The following is a 21,696-nucleotide window of genomic DNA, read 5'->3' as shown; positions in this document are numbered from 1 at the left end:
GTCAATTTTGTGGTAAAACGTAGCAGAACTGTAAAGCCAACAATTAGATTCAGTTTGGAATCCTCTGGGATTGTAGTACAGGGTCTATTCCAGGCGGCATAATGCAAAAAATATAACCAGATATTCTGTATTGATCAAAATTGCTGAAAGCGATTAGAGTGCAAATAAGCCAGTTTGATTTTAACCTCAGGCGAGGGAAGCGTTTAGAATTTAATTCATTTTTACCCCTTGCTTGCAGAAGAATTTGTTAATGGGTTTTCTGACTTTTTTTTAAGGCACTTTAAACTACAGAGAGACAACCCTGATATTAACTGGAAGGTAAGCAAAATTTAAACGTTAAGGGGGAAATTAAGACAAAGCATGGGTGTGGTTTTCCTTCGTATCCTTTTGCACTTTCTCTTTTTCGCTACTGCTCAGTCTTATCTCGCTGTACCATGACTAATAGCATGAAACTGCACGGTAGGACAGAGACCGGGGGGGGGGGAGAGCTATGAAACTCTGGATGTTCCTGCACTAAAACTCCCACCTGCTCTGACCACGTCATGCTACTTTTGGTCCTATGGAAGCAGGAGCCCAGCATCCACTGGATGGCTGCAGCTTCAAGAGCCCTGCTGCAAAGTATTCTGCATTGCTACAGACCCTTATAATCGTAGCTGGGCTCACACCTGTGTTGTTAGTCCCCCTCCCTTTCTAATAAACCAAACGTAACTTTCCTAATGCACGAACTCAGTGACATTTTTTTCTCTCGTTGATCCAGCTGCCTGAGGACTTTGCTGTGGTGTACGGTGAAGCAGAGGGTGAACTTTCTGTAGGAGGGGTCTTCCTAAGAATCTTTATTGCCCAGCCGGCCTGGGTGCTGCGAAAACCTAGGGAATTTCTCATTGCACTGTTAGAAAAATTCACCGAACTCCTGGAGAAAAACAACCCCCATGTAAGTGGAGTTGATTGGTTGCGTGTTAGCTTTGTGCAACTGCATTTGTGAAAGCGAGCTCCGGTCCACTGAAAGGTGCTGTTGCTGCTATTATTGTTACTACTTCCTACCACTGTTTGTTTCATTTATGAATAGCTTGCCCTGAGCAGTTTACAATAAAGACCTTTAAGGATGCGGTTACTTCTGCTTCTTGCTCTGTAAACCTGCCTAGGCTTGTGCTGTGAAATAATTGGCACATAACAGCAGCAAACCCATGGTGGTTAAAGGCAGTAGGAGAGCAATTCGTTTAGTTTGAAGAACAACGAATGAATGGCCACTAAATGAATGCATCCTAGCACAAGCCGTTGTGCGGCATGCAGTTGCATAAGTGATCAGGCAGCTGTTTGAAACAGCTTATGCACACGCATTAGATCTGTGCGTGCAGTTTGGGTTTTCCCCATACAAGATTCTGACCGAAGAAACGGTAACTGCTCAGTACGTTGAAGAGGTTCTTATTCTTCAGGTTATGGCTGTCATTCTCTGCTTCTTAACAAGATAAGCCTAAAGGTAAAAGTACCCCTGACCATTAGGTCCAGTCGCGGATGACTCTGGAGTTGCGGCACTCATCTGGCTTTACTGGCCGAGGGAGTTTGTCCGCAGACAGCTTCCGGGTCATGTGGCCAGCATGACTAAGCTGCTTCTGGTGAACCAGAGCAGCGCACGGAAACGCCGTTTACCTTCCCGCCGGAGTGGTACCTATTTAACTACTTGCACTTTGAACTGCTTTCAAACTGCTAGGTGGGCAGGAGCAGGGACCGAACAAAGGGGGGTCACCCCGTCGCAGGGATTCGAACCGCCGACCTTCTGATCGGCAAGCCCTAGGCTCTGTGGTTTAGACCACAGCGCCACCTGCGTCCCTTTAAGATAAGCCTACGTTCCCACAAATTAATCAAGATGTTCATACATGCGACTCCTGAGTGTCATTAAACGGTTGATTGTAAACTGGCTGCTTGTTGACTGACTTCAATAGTGGAGCAGGAAATTTCATTGACTTGCTCTGTGCTTTGTGTTCTGAAACAGGGGGAAACTTTAGAAACTTTAACAACAGCGACGGTGTGCCTCTTTAGTGCTCAGCCTCAGCTGGCAGACCAAGTTCCCCCTCTTGGTCATCTTCCCAAGATTCTCCAGGCCCTGAATCACAAGAACAACGCCATTCCGAAAAGCGCAATGCGTGTCATACACATGTTGTCTGATAATGAGGTATGAGGATATGGATTTATTGTGTTATTGTTTGCTGGAAGAACTTTCAACTCAGGTGCTTGTTGTATGTTCCTGATGATGTAGATTGGATTTCAAATGTTTCCCCCCCTGAAACCAGTACCAGGGATGGTAAATCTAGCTAGGCACAGTATAAAGCAGGGTTCAGTTTAACTCATATTACACCCTAGATTAGATTGTCTCCAGCTGGGATCATAGTATATAAAACTGTCAACTCAGTCAGTTGAAGAGATCAGGTCCATGCATGCTTCAACCTATTTACATTGCAGGCAAACTGTTGCTCCCAGTCTCTCAGTATGTAGCAACCCCAACACTATCCTGATGTGGTGCCCTAAAATATGTTGGTTGCCTAGTTGTTTGAACTCTCTATCAACCAATAGTTTGAATTAATCCAGGGTATGGAAAATTAGCAGCAATTAGCCTTAAGGAATGTTGCCTACTACTTCTACAGCCCAGGTTGGAAAATGGGTGTTAACTCAAGTTGGTATGTTAGACCAGGGGTCAGCAACCTTTTTTAGCCATGTCCCTCAGACCTTGTGGGGGGCCGGACTATATGGGGGGGGGGAGAAATGAATGAATTCCTATGCCCCACAAATAAGCCAGAGATGCATTTTAAATAAAAGGACACATTCTGCCCATGTAAAAACATGCTGATTCCCAGACCGTCCACAGGCCGGATTTTGAAGGCGATTGGGCCGCATCCGGCCCCAGGGCCTTAGGTTGCCTATCCCTGTGCTAGACATTTCTTGGGGTCTTGTAACCTCATCTTTTAAATGAGAATCTTCAACAGCCTAAATCAAACTGCTTTTCCCCTCCACAGCTTTGTGTTCGCTCAATGGCAGCGCTAGAGACCATTGGACCCGTGATGAATGGAATGAAGAAACGGCCAGATACGATTGGAGTAGCCTGCGAGGCACTTAATCGAATGTTTCAAAAGGAACAAAATGATCTTGTAGTCCAAGTAAGCAAGCCGGAACCGTGCCCTTTAAAGGCATTTGTATAGCAATCTAAATATGTGTCCATTCAATTTGTTACGCTAGCTTCGTGGTGTTGTGTGGAATGGTGTGGAATGAAAGTATTTCCTTGTGGCAGCTTGTGTGTGGGTTGCTTAGGGCAACAAGAAAAAGTGAGGCTCACTTTACAAAGCTGCGGGTGGAATGTCCTTGCATTAACATGCATCCTTGCTCATTCGCTCACACATGTATCCGTATTTTCTAAGAGTGACCACACCACAGGGATGTTGCCATACATGCTGATATCCGTAATACACCATAAATATCTCCCTGAGTTATTGGCAGAGTTCCGTGTGCAACACTAAATGCAGAGTTCCTAACATTTGCTGTTTGGAGTACCTTACCAGTAGGAGCAGGGACGCGGGTGGCGCTGTGGGTAAAAGCCTCAGCACCTAGGGCTTGCCGATCGAAAGGTCGGCGGTTCGAATCCCCGCGGCGGGGTGCGCTCCCGCTGCTCGGTCCCAGCGCCTGCCAACCTAGCAGTTCGAAAGCACCCCCGGGTGCAAGTAGATAAATAGGTACCGCTTACCAGCGGGAAGGTAAACGGCGTTCCGTGTGCTGCGCTGGCTCGCCAGATGCAGCTTTGTCACGCTGGCCACGTGACCCGGAAGTGTCTCCGGACAGCGCTGGCCCCCGGCCTCTTGAGTGAGATGGGCGCACAAACCCCAGAGTCTGTCAAGACTGGCCCGTTTCGGGCAGGGGTACCTTTACCTTTTACCAGTAGGAGCAGTGTGTATTGAATGGCCAAACAGAGGCACATGCTTGTGCAGAAAAGGAATCTGGTATAGAAAAAGGCATTTGCGTACAGCAATAATCCTGCATCTCAGGGCAAGACTAACTCCAATGGTACATGCCACTCATTACCTCCTCAGTCACTGATGAAGATTTTGGTAATACAGTCGTACCTTGGAAGTTGAATGGAATGAAAGCCAATCAGAAGCTGTGGAAGCCCCATTGGACGTTTGGCTTCCAGAAGAACGTTTGCAAACTGGAACAATCACTTCTGGGTTTGCTGGGTTTGGGAGCCAAGGTACGACTGTACCTATCTGTCTATTAGAGCTGGAGTTGTCTTTACCATAAAATCACGTGGAATTACTATTGGAACGTTGGGGAAGGTGGTGAATTCATCCTTTAGTATTTTTGCAGTGGTTCTGGGTGGCCATATTTGAGATGACCTGAGTTGTTGAGTTAGGCAGGAGAGCAAAGAATTTTAGGAGGCAGGCTCGGTCCATCAGTTCTTTTTCACCTGCCTGATGGATAGGAGCATTTCTTGCTTTGGAATGCCCTTGGGCTATCATTAAGTACCCTGTAACCTTGTTTTGCAGGCTTTGAAAGTAGAGTTGGTTCCATACCTCCTGCGATTGCTTGAAGGCGTCGGTCTTGAGAATCTGGAAAGCCCCTCGGCCACGAAAGCTCAGATCGTTAAAGCTTTGAAATCTATGTCTCGCAGTCTACAGTATGGAGAGCAGGTAAAGCACCCTGAATTCCTTTCTGTTGAGGTATCTGCATTTTGTATTTTTGAACCCCCCCCCAAAAAAAATGCTCCAGATTTGTGCAATTACAAAAGCTGCTGCTAATGGCAGGGTCAGTTTTATAATGACAGCAGCCAGTTATAAAGAACAGCAGGGGAAATGAAACAAATGTTTCCTGAGCTTTATGTTTCTTGCAGGTGAATGAAATACTCTCTCGTTCCTCTGTGTGGAGTGCCTTCAAAGATCAGAAACATGACTTGTTCATTTCTGAGACTCAAACAGCAGGATACCTCACTGGTCAGTAAACATTCTAATTTAGGCTTTTCCTGTTGTGTTTCCCTTCTTTTGTGTTATCATGTGGCTTGTTTATTCTGGGATAACATCTTAATTCAGTCCCCTTAATTTGATTGTAGAATTGTAAGGTTGGAAAAGGGGCCACAAGGAGCAATGGATGCTCCAACTGGACTTCAGTTTTAATTCTGGACATATCCAGGGTAGAAATTTGAAGGGGGCAAATGATTAATGTGTCCGTTACAAGCCACCTCGGGACACTACGGAGTGATGCTTCACTTTTGCTTCCAAGTGCTTTGCTGTCTGTACTTCCCTTGCGTCTGGTTTCTTTCTCCCCCAGGTATCTCCTCTCCTTCCCTTCTATCTGGTAGCAGTCCTCTTCATCTCAGAAGTGGGCTTTAGATCTACTTTGGCAGGCAGCTTGCTAAACTTCTCTCTAGCACTCTCTAAAAGCAGGTAGATACCACTTTGCTCAGTGCATGCTGCATCGGCGCAGTTCCTAGAACGAAATGCTTCCTTAGGTGCATGGCAGTACAGTGGTAGCGGACATGTGACTGTTGTAGAACATTGCGCAATGCCACGTTTTGGAACTCGTGATTTTTATTCCCCTGCGACTGTGACATCAGGGTTCCAAATGGTAGGTGCCTGAGGGTACGTATCAGTGGTTCTCAAACTCTTCCCCCCACACGGACCACTTGAAAAATTTGCAAGGAGTCTCAACGGGCCATTTAGTATTTTCTTCTATAGCGCAAAAGAACAATCTAGCCTTGCCTTTCTAATATGATGGATAGATTAACTATGAAAGCAAGCAACATTTTTTGCTTCCACACTAGTATTGTTGCAAAAAATGAGAGGTATCTCTAATCGACAAAGCTAGTAGGCTTATTATGTAAACAACTGACCCACCGTCTCATTGGCGAGTTTAATCATCCTGCCCTGGTCCAAACAGCCTAAAAAACAAATCAAGTTTAGGGTGAAGTTCAGATAATCTTGTCTGTTTTGCAACCTTTCTGCGGACTGACCATAGTTTGAAAACCTCTGGTACATGTATGTGTGTTTGTGTATGTGTATATGTATATGTATATTTTTGTGGATATATTATTGCAGTTGAGTTAAAACATAAATCGTAGATAACATAGTGACTGGTGATATGGAAATCTGATCTCCAGTAACGTGTATCAATCTAGATAAATGTAAGCTGGACACAAATGTCATGGGTAAGACAGATCACTCTGGTTTGTCTGATCAGAACTAACAACTTTGAAAACACTCATGTTAATGATACAGCGTTTTAAAGAAAACTGTTTGTTCCTTCCTATCTTTCCCCCCTGGTACAGGTCCTGGAGTTGCTGGCTATCTTACTGCAGGGAGGTCTTCATCGGTTCTGCCCAGTGTCCCCCCTCCAGTAGACCACGAAGCTGGAGACCACAGCTAAAGGACATGAAATGCAAGAGACTCCGAAACAGACTGGCGGGGGTGAGGAAGGCCCCATTCCTTGGCCTGTCCACCGAAACAGATTTCTGCCTGCCTTTCCAGTTTCATGACAGTGTTATTCCTTTTTCTATGAATATATTTTTTTTAGGGGGGAAAGACAAGGTTCCACGATTCTATCACACTGTAACATAAGAAGAAAGTACTTTGGGGATCAGCCTAAAGGGGTACGCAAGAAGTTTTTGTTTCTTGCTGTACGTAAGCACATTTTTTGTTCCTTTATATTTTTGTTTACAAGACTGTGAATCGAAACACTTTTTCCTAGTTTTTTGTATTTTATGAGCTAAGCATGACTGAAGTTGAACTGCAGTCTCGAAGAAATTGGGCTAAATCACTTGATCCTCCTACTCCTCTCCAAGTTCGACAAGATAATCCTCCCAAAACTTGACAGACTTGGTGTTTGCCTCTCTCCTCAATCATTAACATTTCCTTCACCAGACCTAACAAGATATTTGTATGTATAACTGGCTTTACCAAATTGAAAAATTAAAATGCAGCAAAAAACAACAACCCTATTTAAAAATGACGTTAACATGTTATATATAAAAAGCATAGTGTAATTGTGATATGTTCTATACATTATCCAGTATATAAAACTTTCTATATTGAATGTACATTATACAGATCATTCGTATGTACATAAAATTTTAAAAAATAAAGGGAACTGAACTGTTAATGTGACAGACTTGTACTTCTGCTGTTCTATTCCTTTGTAAAGCTGGAAAGAAAATGAGGGTTCGATACCTGAAATCTATTTTGAGGGCGAGAGAACCAATCCTGCATCTTAGATGGCGCACAAAATGTTACTTGACTAGAATTCCCACCATCCCTGACCACTGGTCCTGCTAGCAAGGGATGATGGGAGTTGTAGTCCAACAGCAGCTGGGGACTCCCATTTGAGAAACACTGCTGGGAATGCATCTCTTGGGGCTGAATAAATGTCCCACCGCTGCTTTAAAAAAAACAACAGAAGGAGCAAAACCCAGTGTGCAATTGAGTAGGAATCTTACATTTTATGCAACCCACCAACTGCAGGGAAAGGTATCAAAATTCTGATGGCAGGCCTATTCTAGACCTTCGCTCTTGGGTTTAGATGGCCCAACACGTAAGCTTCTGAGTGAAGCCATTTTTTCTGCAAGTGAAAGTATCAGTAAAGGAATTGTTGCTAGTAGAATTAGTAAGAGTGAGTTTACTTAAGAAATATCCATAATTGAGAACAGTGTCAAATCTACAGTCCCCTGCCCCACAAGCTTTCAGCCCAACTTAAAGAAAATGGTTTAAAATGATTGTGGTACCATCACGACTTCAAGCAAGCAAAATATTACAGATGTGCACTCAGGTGTTTCGCTTGGTCCTGCAGCTCTTGTCTTGCAATTACGGAGAGGTGCACTTCATCGGGCCCGTCTGCTATGCGTAACGTCCGGATGTAGGCAAACCTGCAGGAGGAACAGGGCAGTTGCAGATGGTCTGGCCATTTCAACACCACAACAGGAAGGCTTGCTGGTTTATACCTTAGGTCTCTACCTCTAATTATATAGAATTGTTGAGTTGGAAGGGAATTGAGAGGCTCAAACCCATGAACCCTGAGTCAAAAGTCTCGTGCTCTGTCACTCCCCACTTTCTCTTAACATACCAAGGACGGCTTTCGATGATACAGACTTCATACTCTAGCCCAAGCTGGTGCCTTCCAGATGTTGCAGGACTACAACTCCCCTCACCACTGACTATGCTGGCCAAAACTGATGGGAGTTGTAGTCAGGAACATCTGGAGGCAAACAAGTTGGAGACCGCTGTAAGTCTCATGAGCATCTTGGCTCTTTCAGCACAGTCAGTGGGGCTTTTAAAATGTGCATCTTCAACAGAATTTTTTTTATTTTAAAAACACTTTTACACTGCTTTGTTATAAAACAAAAACACTTCCAAGCAGTTTATAAGAGTAATGCCATATACAGATTCGGCTTTGGAAAGGACTTTGTAGGTCAAATCCAACCAACCCCACCATGCAAATGTTGTGGGATACAGTACTGTACATGGATTTCTGCTAGGGCAAAATTCCCAGGATAAAAAGACTATAAACGCATATAACACTTATGGCTCAAAAGCTTGTATTGTGAATTTTAATTTTTTATTACTCTCAGAGCGACTTTTGAATAAGAGAGCACTAGATACATTCTTTAAATAAAACTAAGCTCAGCTACTATACCTTTTTTTTAAAAAAATATCCTAATTTTTTAGATTAGAATGTGAGCAAAGGGAATTTTTTAATTCAGTCCCAACAGCTTAGATTAAGCATGGTTTGTTGGATCACCTCTTCCACCTTACCCCATGTGCTTCCAAGTAACTGAGACCCAAAGCAAGAGCAAGCTTTGGAGAAACAAGGCTTGTTATCTCATCTGCGAGACAACTTGTGGTTTGTTGAACAAACCATGGTTAAAGTTAACTATGGCTCAGCTTTATGTGCAAACAGGAGCAGTATGTGCAGGAGCTTGACACGACGCCTGTGTGTTGGCAGCTAGAGGAGGAGCTTTGAGCCTCTACTGAGCCACCACACACAGCTCGTGGGATGTGTTTGGCTTACAATATTAGCCTCTCCGAAGAGTAACTTTCACTTACATTTCAGCCAATGGGAAGTCTTGAGAGACTCCGGCACCTCCACAAACTTGAATGGCGCAGTCAATCACTTTAAGGACTGCCCGGGGGGCCACCACTTTGATCATTGCAACCTGTAAAGATGAAGAAAAGCTTTTTTAAAAAAAGATTTGCTCATGAACAAACAAGTGAAACCCTATGACAACAAGCAGGCTTGCAATTCAGAAAACATGTGAAGCACCCCCATGCCGCTGGACACATTTGTGAGCATTTGTGTTTGCTGTTTTGCAACTTGCCTAAAAGCCAGGACGACTCTGGGTGCAGGACAACATACACAAAGGCAGCGTGCTTGATGGTGTAGTGGGAGGTTGTAATTTCTAGAGTGCTTACTAAAAGTTGTTTCTGAGAAAATCCAGATCCTACAGAGCCAATCTAATCCAGCCAGCTTAAGCAAGAACACTGATTGTTGAGAATTTGGTGATCTTCCAGTTGAACTTGTCGATAGCCACAGTTGAATAAGAATAGCCAAAGCGATCTTCGTAGCACATAGCTAGAGGGTCAGACTCAGATCAGGAGACCCAAGCTGAAATATCTACTCAGCCATGAAGCCCATTGGGTGCTCTCTGGAGATAATGGCACAAAGGTAATGAAACAGCATTGAATTGAAACAAAAAATGCAGTTCCTGATCAAATTCTGTTTGCTTTCTTGAAAGCTGGAAGACTGTGGTGATTGCCATAAGTCTTATTGGAATGGTCTGCCATGTGTAGGAACAAGTCATACCACTGGTCCTCCTGCACTGACTGGCAGGGGCTTTCCAGGCAGGGTGACCTTCTGCATCCAAAATAGATGCTGTGCGCCTGAGCCAAGGCTGCTTGCACTAAATCCACGACATGTTCGCCCAGAAAAATTACAAGGTTGCTGTATTTGCCAAAATACAGTCGTACCTTGGAAGTCAAACAGAATCCGTTCAACTTCCAAAACGTTTGGAAACCAAGGCATGGCTTCTGATTGGCTGCAGGAAGTTTCTGCAGCCAATCAGAAGCTGCAGCAGACATTTGGGTTCCAAAGAACATTCGCAAACCGGAACACTCACTTCTGGGTTTGCGGCATTCAGGAGCCAAAACGTTCGACTTGCAAGACATTCAGGATTCAAGGTACAACTGTACACACAGGTGGGATTGTCCAGGTATGAAATAATGGATTTTTTTGCTATTGGCAGAGATGGTGAAATTCTAATTCCTAGGTCAGGAAAGCCAAGATAGTGCTATCCCATGAGCCCCAAGCCAGCATAGCCATGGTCAGGGATGATAGGAGCTGTAGTCCACAATCTCTGGAGGACTCCACCCCAGTTACCCCTGGCTTAAGACACATCTGCTAACAAGATGCTATTTTCTCCAGCTTGCAGCACTTGCCCTGTTACCTCTTTTCTGGCTTCTTTGTTGCCCATGGCATCTATTTTGCTGGCTGCTTTCAACGTCAGCAGTCTTGCCTGTTCGATAGCAATGCGGCATTCAGCAATCCAGTGAGCAACAACTTCCTGCAGTCGCAAGGATAACCAAAGAAAAGTGAAAATTAGCACCCCGCTTAAGTAACACAACCAATCTCATTACACCTACTAGCGGTCTTACTTGAACGTGGATACTTAATATAGATCTGCAGTTTTGGACAGTATCAGAATACATACCTCCAGTTGGAAGATGATTTGAAGAAGAAGAGTTTGGATTTGATATCCCGCTTTATCACTACCCGAAGGAGTCTCAAAGCGATTAACATTCTCCTTTCCCTTTCTCCCCCACAACAAACACTCTGTGAGGTGAGTGGGGCTGACAGACTTCAAAGAAGCGTGACTAGCCCAAGGTCACCCAGCAGCTGCATGTGGAAGAGCGGGGAAGCGAACCCGGTTCACCAGATTACGAGTCTACTGTTCTTAACCACTACACCACACTGGGTCACTGATTTGAAGAATCATGCTCGTGAACCACAGTACACTGATGCCTGCTAAAACTAGCAATTTTTGCTAATGGTGATAGAAACTATAGGAGCTAAACGACTTTGAAAGACTTTACAAGCAACTCCCATTTTGTGCGCATTCAATGCATGTGCAATCGCAACTGGAACGCCATGTTCAGCACCGAAAGAGGGCAGGGCAGGGGCAGAACGGGGTGTCATGCATGCTCTGCTGACATGCACCATGTAAGGTAAAGGTCCAGTTGTGGCCGACTCTGGGGTTGCGGCGCTCATCTCGCTTTATTTGCCGAGGGAGCCGGCGTACAGCTTCCGGGTCATGTGGCCAGCATGACTAAGCCGCTTCTGGCGAACCAGAGCAGCACACGGAAACGCCGTTTACCTTCCCGCCGGAGTGGTACCTATTTATCTACTTGCACTTTGACATGCTTTCGAACTGCTAGTTGGCAGGGGCAGGGACCGAGCAACAGGAGCTCACCCCATCGTGGGGATTCGAACCACCGACCTTCTGATTGGCAAATCCTAGGCTCTGTGGTTTAACCCACAGCGCCACCCGTGTCCCCGTAACATGCACCGTGACCCTTGCATAAATGAGAGGAAGCCTGTATTCTCAATTTTATTTTATTTTTTCCCAGTCCCTGCTGCCCAGTGGTTCCGTTCATGAGATATTTTGAACAGCACGAGAACACAGGGACCCACCTTGCGCAACATCAGACTATTGGTCCATCTAGTTCAAAATTGTCTCTTATCTAGCACATAAACATTCTGCTTCCTAGCATGCTACTGAAGCTTTAGCTACGCCTCCTGTCACTGGATCTGACACACCTTTGAGTTAAGAAAAGAGTTACACCTACTGAAGTAGAGAGACAACTCACGTGATGGTAGAGCTTCTTCCCAAATGCCACCCTCTGAGCTGAGCGCTTGCACAGGATCTGCAGAGCAGTTTCAGCTGCCCCTATGGACCGCATGCAATGATGTATGCGGCCTGGCCCAAGTCTTCCTTGCGCGATTTCAAATCCTCTTCCTTCTCCTGGGTTCAGAGAGACAGAGAGAGACGGAAAGGTTCTTTGCCTTTCTGGGAACGAGATTGCATCTGCACCACTAATGTGGTGTTGTTCCATAGCTAGCACGTAACAGTGGAGAGATTGCTGAAGTTTCAGTGGGGATACATGGGAACATGGGGAAAAATGACCATAGACAAGGTCAGTTTGTCCAGATGTTTTGAATGAGAACTCCCACCAACCCCATGCTAGCTGGGACTGATCAGAGTTGGAGCCCAAAACATACACAGGGCACCAGGTGGGAAGAGTTTTGCAGAGCTCTGTAATAATAAATAATAATACTTTTTATTATTTATACCCCACCCATCTGGCTGTGTCTTCCCCACCAACTCTGGGCGACTTACAGCATATATAAAACATCAAACATAAAAAAACTTCTCTAGCAAAGAATTGTTGAGACTCACCAAGGATTAAATGAGAGGCAGGTACCCGGACGTTGTTAAAATGCACCTCAAAATGTCCGCCATGGAAATAATCTATAAAGTTGTGAAAAGAACAAAGGCAAGTGTCAGCTGAGGGAAATTGCTAGCGTCAGTATATAAAGGTAAAGGTAAAGGGACCCCTGACCATTAGGTCCAGTCGTGGCCGACTCTGGTGTTGCGGCGCTCATCTCGCTTTACTGGCCAAGGGAGCCGGCGTACAGCTTCCAGGTCATGTGGCCAGCATGACTAAGCCGCTTCTGGCAAACCAGAGCAGCGCACGGAAACGCCGTTTACCTTCCTGCCGGAGCAGTACCTATTTATCTACTTGCACTTTGATGTGCTTTCGAACTGCTAGGTGGGCAGGAGCAGGGACCAAACAACAGGAGCTCACCCCGTCGCGGGGATTCGAACCGCCGACCAGTATGTACATATTTTAAAACTGCAGGATCTCTGCCAGTCTTTTCTATATCCAATAGGCACAGTACAGCAGCCCAACAGCAGCAGCTGCATGAGCTACTGGGAGCCCTGCCCTATGGGGTAGCTCAGTCAGTACAGCTTAATCAAAGGTTGTGGGTTCGAGTCCCACATTGTGCAAAATAGCCCTGCATTGCAGGGGGTTGATGACCCTTTTAGTCCCCTTCAAACTCTACGATTCTGTGAGTCTTAAGTGTCTCCAATCAGTGACAGAGCATCAAGACATGAGAGTAAGGGACACCCATTTATTTAGTGGTTTAAATTAAAGCAGGCATAGGCAAACTCGGCCCTCCCAGATGTTTTTGGCCTACAACTCCCATGATCCCTAGCTAGCAGGACCAGTGGTCAAGGATGATGGGACTGTAGTCTCAAAACATCTGGAGGGCCAAGTTTGCCTATGCCTGAATTAAAGTAACAGCTCAGACCAGTTAGGGCGCCGAGATCTAGGAGCCAAATCCAAGCGCTTGGAAGGTGCTTGATGATGACAATGATGATTGTAAGTACTTGGCAAACCAACTTACCCCAGTATCCAAAGACTGAAAGAGGCCTTATAAGTTTGACACCCGGTGTATCCATTGGCACAATGATCATACTGTGCTGTTTATATCTAAAAAAATAAAAAAGTGGTGCTGGGAATTAACTGTGAGTTTAAAAAAAAACAGATATGAGAGAGAGATGGAGAGCGCAGTACCTGATTTATGTATAAGCTAAACAAGCTATAGCTTAGAGCCCCACTCTCTTGGGAGCCCCAAAAATTTTAAAGGAAAAAAAGTGGATGTACTTTGATAAAATACATACTTTGTTATGTGCAAATGGGTTTAGATACTATTAGGTCCATAAATTACCATATACAGTGGTGCCTCGCAAGACGAAAAGAATCCGTTCTGTGAGTCTCTTCATCTAGCGGTTTTTTCATCTTGTGAAGCAAGCCCATTGATGGATTAACGGATTAGCGCTATGAGCGGCTTTTAGCGGATAAGCGGCTTAGAAAAGGGGGGGGAGGAAAAAAACCCCGCAGGAACTCGCAAGACATTTTCGTCTTGCGAAGCAAGCCCATAGGAAATTCGTTTTGCGAAGCACCTCCAAAACGGAAAACTCTTTCATCTAGCGAGTTTTCCATCTTGCGAGGCATTCGTCTTGCGGGGCAACACTGTATCATATATTCAACACACAATAAAGGGACAATTTGTTGTTGACAAAGGACAGCTGGAAATATAAAGGGTTCAAATACCTTCAGTAGCTTAGGGCCTCATCAAACCTAACACGCTTTCGAACTGCTAGGTTGGCAGGAGCAGGGACCGAGCAACGGGAGCTCACCCCATCGCGGGGATTCAAACCGCCGACCTTCTGATCGGCAAGCCCTAGGCTGTGTGGTTTAACCCACAGCGCCTGATGGGCAAAAGCTCCACGGGATTCCCAGCAGGGGTCTTTGCCAGCTGTTCACAGAGATGCCAAGGATCGAACCTCTTGGCTTGCAAAGTATGCAAAGCATACCTAACCTATGGGTCTTCTATCGCAGGGATGGGAAGGCAGAGAGGTGTCTTGTTCAGTGCCATGCAGGCCATAGCTACTGACTGGTCCAAGTTCAGGCAGTGTGAGCACGGATGCCGGAGGACAAGGCTTGTGCAAGGTATTGTGCAATTGCATGAGACTGACTCGGGCACCTTCTGCCCCAGCATGCCGGCCAGGAAGGACACAAGGTGGTCTTCCCCCTTGGTCACTTTGTAGTGGTGACAGCCTCTTCTTGCATGCCATAGCCCTTCTTGAGCTTCCTCTGTTCATAAGAACATCTGTCTTGCATTTGGAGATATTGCTTTTGTATAAAAATAGAATATAAGAAAGTAGCAATACAAATACAACTGAAACTCGATATGGATATTTAATGTGATGGATGTGCCATCTCCCATCTTCAACCACAAATCCACAGACAGGTTGCAGAGCAGCTCTCACAGACCACAGTCTGGGAACTCCTAGCAGAGACAATACCGAGTTAGATGGACCCATTTTCAGACCTGGCTTAACATTTTATCATGGTTTTCTTCTTACCTGGATGCAGATGTGTTTTTATCTCTGGCCATCACAATAGCAAACTTGCAGTCTGGATTTCCAGCTCCTACAAAATGGACAAGTTCCCAGTGAACAGTTTTAGGGTTGGGCTAAAAGGCTGTGATACTAATCCCATCTCATTTAGCAAGAAACGACATTCCTAGGTACACATTTACTTGAAAGCAAATTCTGTCCCCAGTTAAAAAGAGCAGCTGATGGGAAAAGAAAACCTGGAGACCCAACTGCCAGTCAGAGCAGACAGTACAGTGGTACCTTGGAAGTTGAACAGAATCGGTTTCAGAAGTCCGTTTGACTTCCAAAATCTTCGAAAACTGAAGCGCGGCTTCTGATTGGCTGCAAGAAGCTGCTGCAGCCAATCAGAAGCTGCAGAAGCCCTGTTGGATGTTCGGCTTCCAAAAGAACGCTCACTTCCAGGTTTTGATCATTTCGGAATCAAGGCGTTTAAGAACTAGGCTGTTCAAAAACCAAGTTATGACTGTACTGTACTTTATGGACCAACAGTCGGATTTGGGAAAGGGCAGCTTAAGGTGGAAATCCCACACGTTCCGCTGCCTGAAATGATCCACAAACCAGCCAGATTTAAACTGGCTTAACTGACTTGTTGGTCTGGTTGTTAGGATACATGAAACGTAATATTTTGAAATACCGATTTGAGGCATGCAAACAATTTTTAGCAGACTGTGTTGAGTATATGACAGTATTGCTGCAGCAGGGGAATGGGGCACCCTCCATTTAAAGCCAGATACCTGCCCTATAGGCCATACTGCCACTGATCAGCCCTGCATCAGCAAACTTCAGTGCACAGGATTCTTAGGGGAGCTGGGCGGGAAAGAGATGTGTTTTAAAGGCATGGTACATACACAGCCCTTATCTGAGCTAAAATACGCTTAGCAACCCTGACCAAACTTCTACCTCAATCCTATTCCCATTGTCGAAACGCCACACCAATAACTGGGTTTTCAACAAAGTTTTTTCTGTCTTTCAGGTTAAAAGGCAACGCTGAGCCAGCAAACGGAGCTGCCCTTTGGCTCAACTGAAACAGATGTTTTCCAGGAAAGCACAAGTGTTGCTGGCAGATGAGGGTGGGCGGAGGAAAGAGAATGGAAATGAAAGGCGGGGTAGTTCTGGAGAATAATTGTGAGTCAGAAACCAAAATAGCATTGCATAGGAGGAGTTCAATGAAGCAGCTCCTGAAAAGAGGAAAACAGGTCAGCAATTTCATTTTATCATTTTTATAAATGATTAGAAAACAGTCTGCAGTGACCTTTTGCTGTGTGTGTGTGTGTGTGTGTTCCCTCAAGTGGCTTCTGCAGTTTGCGAAGGGTGCCGAGAGTTGTTGGGAGAACTCTCGCGGAGCTACCGTTCCCAGCACCCTTAATAAACTACCCTTAACGAACTACAACTCCCAGGATTCTTGGGGGAGGGGGAGTAATGACTGCTAAGGTGGCATCAGCGTGCTCTAGATGTGCAGGACAGATGTGATCTAGCCGCGGCTCTCTGGCGTTTACAAGAGAGAGATGCTGGGAATTAAAGCTGGGACCAAAACATGTGCTCTGCTGCTACTACTAGGCTTACGGACCTTTTTCCTTGCGGGATTCCAGAGGCGTAGCATGGAGGGGCTGGGAGGGGGGCTGTTGCCCCAGGTGCAGTTTTGGGAGGGGGCACAGGGTGCCATGAGCTGCTGCGTCCTTCCCAGCTGAAGGGTGCCCAAAAAGGATGCAAGACTACTGTACTGATTGTTAAATTTGTGCCCATTGCTCTGCCTGCAACTGGAAGGGTGCAGCCCTCCTGGTGCTCTAACCTCTTATTTGTACAGATAAAATCCTGCTCTCAAACATCCCATGGCACTAATGCTGCCCAAAGACAGAAGCCAAGGGGGATAAAATGCACACAGATAAAAGGATGGGGTTACTAGGGGACAGGCAGATGATCATAGAATTGTAGAGTTGGAAGGGACAAGGGTTGTCTAGTCCAACTGCCTGCAATGCACAAATCCAAATTTAAAACAGCCAGGGGGAAGATAACAAAGCCCACCACTGTTAAAAGTATTATAGTGTCTTGGAAACCAGCCATTCCAACCAGCCACAGCAGTCACCGCTGTTTATGGAGGAAAGTGGGAAGCTGGAATATCCCCAGGCACACATGGTAGATCAAGAGAAAACTTTTCGACTTAAAAAATAATAATACTTGGGATCTTTGTCGATCAGCGAAAGAAATCCCACCGGCTACAATTAGTTAGATGTTGGAAGATTTCACTCGGGCGCACGGAGGAACAATTTGAGACTCTCAGGAATCTAGCCGCCGACATCTAAGAAAAGAACTTCCTGTATCCATCTGCTTATTTGCAGCTTCAGGAAAACAAAAAGGACAGCCCAGGAGTGGGTCCTCCGCCAACTCAGCTGAAATTAATTACTTGGACCAAGAACTTCAAGGGCAAACCGTTGAAAGAAAGCCGCAGGTTTGGCATTCCTGCCTTATCTTAATTTTGAAAGCTGCAGGGCTTTACTGCCTGGACTAGTCTCGCTGTAAGTTTATATTATTATACTGCAATCATTTTTCATATAGCTCAGTTTATTTTGCATCATTGTTCATAAATGCATCGTTTACATTGCCTTCATTCTACATATTAGCAATTTTTACCATTTACTTTTAATAAGTTTTCTGATGTATTTTCTTTTGGCGTGATTCTGGGTCTTTGCTCACTGGAACAAATTAATATCATCTAAACTGAGAGTCTGTTTTTCTGATGACATGGTCCCACTTCACATCGTTGGCTCCCAGGGGTGCCAACTTGAATAAAATATGGGGGGGAGGGCAAATAAACCCCTACCCTGCAAAAACGATTACATGCTGCAGTGCACAGATGCATGGAATGGCAATGCCCACTAACTTTGAAGGGGTCCGGCCCCCTCAAATATTTTACGGAAGGGGGGGAGACTACTCGGCCCTAGGAGTTGGCTGCTAATGGTTGGAGGCTGTTGTAATAGTAAGGAAGGAATGGGGGAGAGGAGGTGCTATGTTTAGCAACACCCATGTGTTTATTCATTGTAACGCCTAGTTTAGCCCTGCATGCAGGTAAGAGCCCTTGAAGATTATAGTGTTTGTCTGGAGTCTTTGATTCAAGTATTTAAAATCTATTTCCAAATGCCACCAATGATGTGGAACAAAATCCCCTCCCCACATTGTTCATTCATAACAATGAATGGATACCAGCTGCAAAAATATAATGTTACGCAAGTGTGTCAGTTTCAAATGCTTTAGTTTTCTTTATGAAATAAAAGTAAAATAAACATGTAAAATTAGATCACTCTCTAGGATCTCAGTACATTTTCTGATGTAACAAAAGGTATTTATCTCCCTTTACTAAACAAAAGTGAAACGAACAGCCTTCTGCAACTAATCCAGAATGCGGCAGCTAGACTGGTGACTGGGAGTGGCCGCCAAGACCATGTCCTGAAAGACCTACATTGGCTCCCAGTATGTTTCCAAACACAATTCAAAGTGTTGGTGCTGACCTTTGAAGCCTTAATGGCCTCAGCCAGGTATACCTGAAGGAGCGTCTCTACCCCCATCGTTCAGCCTCCAAGGGCCTTCTGGCTGTTCCCTCCCTGCGAGAAGTGAGGTTACAGGGAACCAGGCAGAGGGCCTTCTCGGTGGTGGTGCCAGCGCTGTGGAACACCCTCCCATCAGAGGTCAAGGAAATAAACAACTATCTGACTTTTAGAAGACATCTGGAGGCAGCCCTGTTTAGGGAAGTTTTTAATGTTTGATGTTTTATTGTGTTTTCTGTTGAAAGCCGCCCAGAGTGGCTGGGGAAACCCAGCCAGATGGGCGGGTAGAAATAATATATCATCATCATCATCCTTGAATCACATCATAAGGCATCAAGAAATCTTCTGAGGCAAGCTGGAAATCATCCTAATTTGTACAGGAAATTCCCCCAATCCAAAATTTCCTGGAAAACTAACATCCACTGGGTGCAATTAACTTCCCTCCACCCCACCGTCTTTCAGATTCTTCCATGGAGCTCTCTACAGAAGGATACCACTACAATGATTATGAACTGAACACTACTTTCGACTACGCTTCCTTCGAAATGCTTTGCTACAAAGGTGAGGTCAGAGCATTCATCACCTCGTTCCTACCGGCATTCTACTCTGTCGTTTTCTTCGTTGGGCTCGCTGGGAATTCCCTAGTGGTGGCATTCTTCGCCTACATCAGAAAACTAAAGACCAGGGTGGATGTATACATCATGAACTTGGCGATCGCCGATTTGTTACTGCTCTGCACTCTTCCCTTTTGGGCTGCGAGTGCCGCCCACGGATGGGTCCTAGGTATCCCTTTGTGCAAGATCACGTCCGCTATCTACACAATGACCTTTAGTGCTAGCATGCAATTTCTGGCCTGCATCAGCGTCGATAGATACAAAGCCATTGTCAAATCCCAAGCTAAACCAGGGGCCATCAACCAATGCGGCAAAACGTCTTTCCTTGTCTGGGCAGCCGCCATGTTCCTTTGCATTCCTGAACTCGTCTTTAACACAGTCGTGGAGTTCAACAACAGGCTTACATGTTTTCCCGCATTTCCTCAAAGCACGGGGAACGTAATTAACGTAACCATCGAAATAGCAGAAATGTTGCTGAGTTTTGCACTGCCTTTCCTCATCATGCTGGTTTGCTACTCGGCTGTGGCCAGAACTCTCATTTCGAGCCCCAGTGTTAAAAAATGCCGGCCTCTGAAAGTTCTTGTTGCAGCAGTGTCGGTCTTTATCGTCACGCAACTGCCTTATAACATCGTCAAGCTTTGGAAAGCCATTGACATTATCTACCCACTTATTACAGACTGCAGCACAAGCAAAACCATTGATATCGTATTCCAGGTGACTAACAGCATTGCTTTGTCCCACTGCTGCCTGAACCCCATCCTTTATTTTTTTATGGGAGCCTCTTTCAAAATGCACATGGTCAAAATGGCAAAGTGTTGCGGCTACTGGAGAAGGCAGCAGAGCGCAGCAAATGAAGAAATTCCTGTGGACTATGAAGATTCTGGGCAAGAGACCAGTAGCTTCGCTATTTAGAAAATGGGGAGAAGGAAAGCAATCCGTGTTCACTTAAGCCAGTCAATGCCTGGCTGTGCTGGGTTGACACAGAGAGATCCTTGATAAAAGAACTGAATATCGATTGTGATTGCTTCACGTGGCAGGATGAAGCTGTTCCAATTGAGCAGATAGCTGGACCTAGCATAACTGCTCTCTGCTAACCTAGTTTAAATGGGCTGATCTATGCATACAGGAAATGCTGCACATTATTTCTAGCATCAAATAATACATACTAATGAAATGTTCAAGTGGAAATAAGCCTGTATAGTAGCAAGGAGATAGAGGGAGTAGAATCACTCAATAGCTATTTTCCTAAAGGCTGTTTTTTTCCTTGAGAAGCATGGCTCAGGAAATATAGTGGCAAGCCTGTTCTTATTATAGAAAATAAAATCATCCTATAAGAAGAGGTGGGGAAGCACTGGACTCCACCGCCATCAGTATGGCCAACGGTCAGGGATAATGAAAGCTGTTGTTGGGCTTCAGCTTCCATTATCCCTGACCACTGACCAGGCCCATCTTACCCATTGAGGCTAGTAGTGCAGGGTGCCAGAGCACCAGGTTCTGGAGGGTGCCAGATGAGAGTCCAGGGAAGACCGAACGAGCGCACTGAGTGAGCAAGGGTGCGTGCACTGCTCCTGCTGAGCATCAGCTCGGTTTTTTCCCTTTTAGCCTGCAGGCACCAAATTCTGTGGGGCGCCAGAAGGCTAAATAGGAAAAAACCAAGCTGACACTTGGCGGGAGCGGCGCACGTGCCCTTGCTCGCTCGGTGTGCTGCCTGCCATGCCCACCGTGGCACGAAGCGGCTAGCTGAGCCAGGAGGTGTCGCATCCAGCCTCTGCCTCTTCCCCACCAGAGAAGCCGCCCTCCAGCCGCTGCCCACCTCCTCCAGTCCCAGAAAAAGGTCAACTCTGGGAAAGGGGAGGGCGCCGGCGGGATCTTTGCACCACGGCGCCGGATAGGCTTAAGATGGCCCTGCCACTGATCATACTGATGGGGGTTGATGGGAGCCAGAGTCCAACAACCCCAATGGATCAATGCTTCCCCCCAAGCCCTGCTATAAATCCTGGTGCCATTGTGCTAAGTTTTCTCCACCCAGATAATTTACATGGAACAGGAATCCAGAAAACGCATAGGATAATGGCATCAGTACATGGGGTACATGTTGCCTTGTGTTCCTGAAAGATGGAATACTAGACATGGGGATGCCATGTTCAGTTGCTGCTCAAGAATGCATCTGGATACTTATATGGACAAGAATACACCTAAACACTTATTTACACAAATAGTAATTTTTCGGTGGCAGGGGGAACCTTATTCCTTCATCTAATGGAATTTGAAGTGCAGGACTTAATGGGTAGAATTTCCTAATACGATTAGAACTATCACGTAACGACACCTACAGCATTTCCATTAAGTCACCCACAACACAATCTTATGTTTTGTTATTCCTATTGTATTTTATTAATATATATTATGCTTCATTTTTATATACAATAAAAGAGCTTCAACGGAAGAGAAAGGAACCATGTGTATAAACCATGTGTATAAAACAATCCCTGAACTA

At 45.4% G+C, this 21,696-nt stretch overlaps 3 protein-coding genes across 10 annotated transcripts in view; 2 read left to right on the top strand and 1 right to left on the bottom strand.

Annotated features, from left to right (window-relative positions):
* Window positions 1-7,131, top strand: part of DNAJC13 (DnaJ heat shock protein family (Hsp40) member C13) — a 67,024-nt gene extending 59,893 nt beyond the window's left edge. For 2 of the 3 annotated variants that reach the window (XM_082192955.1, XM_082192954.1), the window contains 7 exons: window positions 276-318; window positions 758-931; window positions 1,991-2,170; window positions 3,009-3,149; window positions 4,527-4,670; window positions 4,871-4,970; window positions 6,302-7,131. In XM_082192955.1, coding sequence (XP_082049081.1) covers window positions 276-318; window positions 758-931; window positions 1,991-2,170; window positions 3,009-3,149; window positions 4,527-4,670; window positions 4,871-4,970; window positions 6,302-6,399 — 880 coding nt within the window. In that variant the 3' untranslated portion in view covers window positions 6,400-7,131. Of the gene's footprint in view, window positions 1-275; window positions 319-757; window positions 932-1,990; window positions 2,171-3,008; window positions 3,150-4,526; window positions 4,671-4,870; window positions 4,971-5,304; window positions 5,421-6,301 lie in introns of all 3 variants that reach the window. The other variant, XR_014212403.1, reaches the window with a different exon arrangement.
* Window positions 7,132-7,629: 498 nt separating this feature from the next.
* Window positions 7,630-21,696, bottom strand: part of ACAD11 (acyl-CoA dehydrogenase family member 11) — a 39,475-nt gene continuing 25,408 nt past the window's right edge. For all 3 annotated transcript variants that reach the window (XM_082193008.1, XM_082193009.1, XM_082193010.1), the window contains 7 exons: window positions 15,014-15,080; window positions 13,489-13,574; window positions 12,476-12,547; window positions 11,886-12,040; window positions 10,466-10,582; window positions 9,069-9,178; window positions 7,630-7,891 (listed from right to left, as the gene is read on the bottom strand). In XM_082193008.1, coding sequence (XP_082049134.1) covers window positions 7,777-7,891; window positions 9,069-9,178; window positions 10,466-10,582; window positions 11,886-12,040; window positions 12,476-12,547; window positions 13,489-13,574; window positions 15,014-15,080 — 722 coding nt within the window. In that variant the 3' untranslated portion in view covers window positions 7,630-7,776. The remainder of the gene's footprint in view (window positions 7,892-9,068; window positions 9,179-10,465; window positions 10,583-11,885; window positions 12,041-12,475; window positions 12,548-13,488; window positions 13,575-15,013; window positions 15,081-21,696) is intronic.
* ACKR4 (atypical chemokine receptor 4) lies at window positions 15,087-21,655 on the top strand. Of its 4 annotated transcripts, none has more exons than XM_082193118.1 (3): window positions 15,087-16,242; window positions 17,383-17,559; window positions 19,048-21,655. In XM_082193118.1, the coding sequence occupies exon 3, from the start codon at window positions 19,056-19,058 to the stop codon at window positions 20,109-20,111; it is 1,056 nt and encodes a 351-aa protein (XP_082049244.1). In that variant the 5' UTR covers window positions 15,087-16,242; window positions 17,383-17,559; window positions 19,048-19,055; the 3' UTR covers window positions 20,112-21,655. The 4 variants fall into 4 exon arrangements, with proteins under 4 accessions (XP_082049244.1, XP_082049246.1, XP_082049243.1 ...); XM_082193120.1 differs by having other exon boundaries at window positions 17,242-17,492; XM_082193117.1 differs by having other exon boundaries at window positions 17,242-17,559.

The sequence above is a fragment of the Podarcis vaucheri genome (assembly GCF_965113315.1).
Source record: "Podarcis vaucheri genome assembly, chromosome: 12".
Lineage (NCBI taxonomy): Eukaryota > Metazoa > Chordata > Lepidosauria > Squamata > Lacertidae > Podarcis > Podarcis vaucheri.
This window is presented reverse-complemented; position numbering and strand designations above follow the sequence as displayed.

Excerpts from the sequence above, each read along its gene's own strand:
- ACKR4 (XM_082193119.1), top strand. The coding sequence starts at position 19,056 with ATGGAGCTCTCTACAGAAGGATACCACTACAATGATTATGAACTGAAC.